This window comes from Sorex fumeus, unplaced genomic scaffold (assembly GCF_029834395.1).
Source record: "Sorex fumeus unplaced genomic scaffold, SorFum_2.1 ptg000041l, whole genome shotgun sequence".
Classification (NCBI taxonomy): Eukaryota; Metazoa; Chordata; class Mammalia; order Eulipotyphla; family Soricidae; genus Sorex; species Sorex fumeus.
Genome location: NW_026606098.1, coordinates 7,136,805 through 7,142,804, shown reverse-complemented (window position 1 = coordinate 7,142,804; position 6,000 = coordinate 7,136,805). Strand labels below are relative to the sequence as shown.

The window sequence follows — 6,000 nt, the reverse complement described above, 5'->3', positions numbered from 1 at the left end:
CTACCATTCACCTGAGGACCAGAAAGGAAAAAATGAGCAGGATCTACAAACCTCTGGAACACCGTTTCTCATACTCACCACTGGACAATGGAAATGGATATCCTAGAACACATGGAAAGAAAGAAGTAGAGAGAATTTATGACAAAGTCTCTCCAACTTTGATGAAAAACAAGGACTGTTTTTACTTGAAAGGAAAACAGAAATCGTTGTTAAGAGGCAACTGAATCAAGTCTGGCCAGAAAATAAAGTTGATAGTTATTTGCTTGACTGGAACGATAGCACAGTGAGTAGGGCGTTTGCCTTGTATGCAGCCGACCCGGTTTCGATTCCTCTGCTCTTCTTGGAGAGCCCGTCAAGCTATTCAGAATGTACCACCTGCATGGCAAAGCCTGGCAAGCTACCTGTGATGTATTTGATATGCCAAAAACAGTAACAACAAGTTTCACAATTTGTTGTGAGTTACTGGTGCCCGCTCGAGCTAATCGATGAAAAAATGGGAGGACAGTGCTACAGTGCAGTGCAAGGCAAACGCTCTACCCACTGTTCTATCTCTCCAGCCCCAGGAGTGGGTTTTCTTAACCTTATTTTGCTCTGCTGCCTATCTTTCTGTAAAATGGTAAAGGACAAGCTAGAAACTCAGTGAACGGACCAGCAAAATAGTAGAGCAAGTAAAGTGCTTACCTTGCACATAGAAGCCCCAGTTGGATTCCCAGAAACAGATATTGGTCTCCAAGCTCGTTCAGGAGTGATTCCTGAGCACAGAAAAATGCTTAGTAGCAGACACAAAAGAGCAAGATGCCTTAATCTGGTACAACAGTGAATATGTCTTAAAAGAAATGGAAATGAAATAACCTACTAAGTTATAAAGTTATAAAAAGAGGTTATTCAAGAAGATTGTGAAGGGAATTTAGGACATGTATAAACATATTTGGACAATTTTACATTCATTTCTATCATCAATGAGTAAAAACAGGCTTCCTACTGACAAGGGACCTGAATGCGCTCTTCATGTCCTTGTTCCGGAGGCTGTAGATGAAGGGGTTCATCATGGGGGTGACTACAGTGTACATCACTGCAGCCACTGTTTTCCCTTGGGTCTCCTCGGAGGACATGGGGCTAAAATAAACCCCGATGACGGTCCCGTAGAAGAGACACACCACGGAGAGGTGAGAGCTGCAGGTGGAAAAAGCCTTCTGCCGGCCTGTCTTGGATGGGATTCGCATTACAGCTGAGAAGATGAGCAAATATGAGATCAAGATGCCCAGGAAGGGGAGGACAGCTGTCATAGAAACCTCATAGTTCACCACAATGTTGTTGAGGTGGGTGTCAGAGCAGGCCAAGTTTAGCAGAGTGCTGAGTTCACAGAAGAAATTTTGCACCTTGTTGTGGGTACAGAATGAGAGACGGTTCAATAGTATGACGTGCACCAAGGAATTCCCGAATGATGCCGCCCAGGATGCCCCAACCAGGGAGCTGCAGACCTGGGGTGTCACAGACATGGCATAGTGCAGGGGTTGGCAGATGGCCTTGTAGCGGTCATAGGCCATGACACCCAGCAGGAAGCAGTCAAGACTAGCAAACAAGATGAAGAAGAACGTCTGGGTGAGGCAGCCAGTGTACGGGATCCCCCTGTGCCCCGTGACGTGGTTGACCAGCATCTTGGGGATGGTGGTGGAGGTGAAGCAGATGTCCACGAAGGCCAGGTTGGCCAGGAAGAAGTACATGGGGGTGTGCAGCCGGGTGTCGGTAACAATGGCCAGGATGATGAGCAGGTTTCCCAGTACCGTGACCAGGTACATAACCAGGAAGAGAATGAAGAGCAGCTGCTGTTCCTTGGTGTCCTCGGAGAGGCCCAGGAGGAGGAACTCAGAGAACTGGGTGAGGTTTCCTACATCCATGACTCCTGGACCAATGAGAAAGGGTTCAGGGTGCTGTTCTTGGTGCTGACCTAGATTAGGCAATCATGGTAAACTATCTATAACACCCTGGATTAATTCAGTTGTTAATAATTTCCGCCCTCCCTCCTAAAGGAATTTACTCCCTATTTATACAATATATAGTGGTGAGGGAGCGAGAGATGGTGGATGGGAGAGACAGGGCTGATGAAGAGAGAGAGGAAGTGGAAGAGTCAAGTGGAAGGAGGAGGGAGACAGGCAAAGAGATGCAGTCAGGTGGGAATGGCACAGAATGTTTGCTTCTTATTCTAGACATGGACACGAGCCACATTATAGTATGAAATATGATCTTTTTTCTGAATGTCTAAACTCGACAAAATATACTTTGAGATTTCCACCTACCCTAGACTATTTGGAAGGCAGAGCTGGATATACCAGAGAAGGAGACAGGAAGATAGATGGAGAGAGACTGTTACATGGGTTGGCTGTAAATTGGGGGGCACACACCGATACTTGGGTCATGGGTAGTGTCTGCTGTTCCCCTCCTGAGGATTCTGCTCGCTTCTGGAAACTTGTCCTCAACCTCCAGGTCAATCCACTCTCTATTCCTGTCCTATAGCTGAGCACACTCACCATGATCCCTTCCTATCCCAAAGAAGGTGCATGCGGCAGCCCTCAAACTCTGCACCTCATGTTTTACCTGCCCTTCCTCCTTCCAGATGCCCCTCTACTCCCCAGCTCACATACATTCGCCTCACCCCCGCCACTGCCAAATTTGCCCCTTCTCTACTTTCTTGGGCTCAGGCCCTTATTCTTTGATCTCACCTCCCCATGGACATAATAAATGAAATCATAAGCTTCTCCACCATTAAAATCCTGCCCAGGAATAGAGCCAATGGTAACTGCCTGGTTGGCACTCCCCACGCACCTTGTGTATGACCTGGATGTGGATGGCTGCTATCTCACTTTGATTCATGCACCGGTGCATCCATGCAGAGGAGGAAGAGGTTTGGAGACAAATTCAGCCTTCTCCTTGTCACCCATCCCCAACAATCATCAACTCAGCCACGCAAGACCCAGGAGTTCTCTCAAAGACTTACACACACGTCACTGCATCATGTTTTATTCGGTTTACATCCTTCACACCATTGAACTCATCCCAGAGTGTCACAACCCCGAGGTCATAGAGAAACCTGATCGGGAGAGCTTGGCCCCTTCTCTCTCTCTCTCTCTCTCTCTCTGTGCCTGGCACAGATCCCTCTCTCCTGTGTATCCCTCTGACTGTGGAGATGTGTGGGTATAGGGAGGTAGCTCCTGGGAAGTGGAGGCAGGTCAGTCCCCCAGGAGCATCCTGAGGACCCGGCAGAGCCCAATTTACCCCGCTCTTGATACCTTCGGGCTGCATCCCCCAGGCCTTGTTAGGGCTCCTGCTAATTGTCCTTCTACAGGGGGACCTCTGTGCCTGGCCCTGGGGCGGGGTGGGGGGCAGATGATGCTTCTGGCCCTGCATTTCCCTTCACCGGCGCACCCAGGAGGCTGGAACTCAGTGTCCTTCAGGGACTCTGCTCACAGATGGACCAGCAGGTTTCTGAGCCTCCTCGAGGGTGCAACGTACCTCCGAGTGCAACTATGGAAATTTGGAATATGTTGTAATCCACATCAACCAAAACTCACTGTGTTCAAGGGTTATTCAGAGTCACTAAATGCATTCACAGTGTTGCACCAAGTCGCCTGTGCCATCAATTCACCCCCTTTACCTCAATCCTCTTCACCTCCATCCGCTGATGAAGTGTAAATCACCAGAGGAACTGGCGCACGAGCGCTCCCACAGTCCAGAGGACGAAGTGTGGCCTCCTGTGCAGAGGAGCCAGTCTCACAAGGCCTGAGGAAGGGCGTGTCCTCCCAGCTAGCAGCCCTCTCCCGTGGCACCGAACTTCCAGCTCCATCTTCTTTTGTATTTTCCCAGAGTTGATGAGAATAGTTTTATTTGAAAAATTCATAAATGATACAGGGCATATGTTTCATTTGCCAAAAGAAAAAGATTTCTTGTAGGGGACAGGTTGCCTCCCCGTCCTCCCTTGGAGCCCCAGCAGCCATCAGCTAAGACTTAACTCCGGCTGCATCACCCCGGTAAAGTTTTTGAACTTCCTGGAGTGCAGCATCTCAAACTCTACACACGGATAAACCAGGAGCTGTCCTGAATCTCTGCTCTGACAGCAGATCAGGTGCTGTCCAAGGGAGGGACCTTCTTACCACAAGTGACTGAAAATGAAGCGGTTCTGCTCTCTGGTTGTTTGGGTCACTCATAAGTCGCTTCTTGAGTGTCACCTTGTGCTGCATCCCACCTAGACAGCAGTTCAGGAATATCTGTCTTCACCCGGATTTGGACTGACTTTGAGTCTGTGATGTTTCCCATCAGAATCTAACTCTGAAGGGGAATAATAATGGAAGTATAAACTTACGTGTACTCCTGTGCAGCTTAGAAATGGTGTCATACATATCAAAATGGACAGAACAAGGTAACTAAGAGGGAGGCAGGAACGCTAGAAATGTTAGCTCCAACCTAAGGCAAATGTATTTTTAATATATTTTTTAATGAATCACCGTGAGATACAGTTACAGACTTACAAACTTTCGTGCTTACATTTCAGTCATACAATGATCCAGTCATCCCTCCACCAGTGCCCATTCTCACCACCAATGTTCCCAGTATTCCTCCCACCACCCCACCCCATCCCCCGCGCCCTCTGCCTCTGTGGAAGGCACATTCCCTTTGAATCTCTCTCTCTCCTTTAGGGTGTTTTGGTTCTGCAATGTAGGTAATAATTGGCCATTATGTTCGGTCTATAGTCTACTTTTAGCACACACCTTCCATCCCGAGCAGGTCCTCCAAGCATCCTTTACTTGGTGGTCCTTTATCTTAGGTGGCTTTTCCCTCAGAATGTGAGGCCAGCTTCCAAGCCTTGGAGCAATCCTCTTGGTCCTCATCTCTACTATCCTTTGCTGTTAGTTCCCCATTCTGTTACTTTATATTCCACAAATGAGTGCAGTCTTTCTATATCTGTCCCTCCTTTCTGACTCATTTCATTTAGCCTGGTACTCTCCAGTTAATCCACCTATTTGCAAATTTCATGACTTCATCTTTTCTAAGTCTTGAGCACTGTCAGGTGTGGCTCAAAATGATAATAGAAAATAATACTTTGAGCAAAATCACAGTGGATAGGGCGTTTGCTTTGCACGCAGCCAACCCGGGATATCCCGGTTTGATTTCTCCGCCCCTCTCATAGATCCCGGCCAGCTACTGAGAGTATATCGCCCACACGGCAAAGCCTGGCAAGCTACCTGTGATGTATTCTATATGCCAAACAAATTAACAACAAGTCTCACAATGGAGACGTTACTGGGCTCGTTCAAGCAAATGAATGTACAATGGAAGGACAGTGCTAGAGCAAAATATAAGTTTTGGGTCTGTAAAGAATAGTCACAAATGAAAGTTTTACTAGAAAGGCTCCACAGAAGATCCCCTCAATTGAAAAAATTCAGAAGAAAGTATCATGAAGCCAGAAGACAGAATTGCTACCATCCACCTGAGGACCAGAAAGAAAGAAATGAGCAGGATCAACAAACCTCTGGAACAACGTTTCTCATACTCACTGGACTATGAAAATGAGATCCTAGAAGATGAGGAAAGAAAGAAGCAGACAGAATTTATGACAGTGTCTGTCCAACTTTTATGAAAAACAAGGACTGTTTTTTCTTGAAAGAAAAACAGATATAGTTGATAATCGGCCAATTGAATAAAGCCTGGCCAAAAAATAAAGTTGATAGTTATTTGCTTGGCTGGAGCGATAGCACAGTGGGTAGGGCGTTTTCCTTGTATGCAGCCTACCCAGGTTCGATCCCTATGGTCTTCTCAGAGAGCCCAGCAATCTACTAAGAGTATCCCACCTGCATGGCAAAGCCTGGCAAGCTACCTGAGATGTATTTGATATACCAAAAACAGTAACAACAAGTCTCACAATTTGTTGTGAGTTACTGGTGCCCGCTCGAGCTAATCGATGAACAATGGGAGGATAGTGCTACAGTGCAGTGCATCTTTTCTAAG

At 47.1% G+C, this 6,000-nt stretch overlaps 1 protein-coding gene across 1 annotated transcript; it reads right to left on the bottom strand.

Moving 5' to 3' along the window:
- Positions 1 to 956: 956 nt before the first annotated feature.
- On the bottom strand, positions 957 to 1,898 carry LOC130028814 (olfactory receptor 1361-like). Its single transcript, XM_056119660.1, has one exon. The coding sequence runs from the start codon at positions 1,896 to 1,898 to the stop codon at positions 957 to 959; it is 942 nt and encodes a 313-aa protein (XP_055975635.1).
- Between the last annotated feature and the right edge of the window lie 4,102 nt (positions 1,899 to 6,000).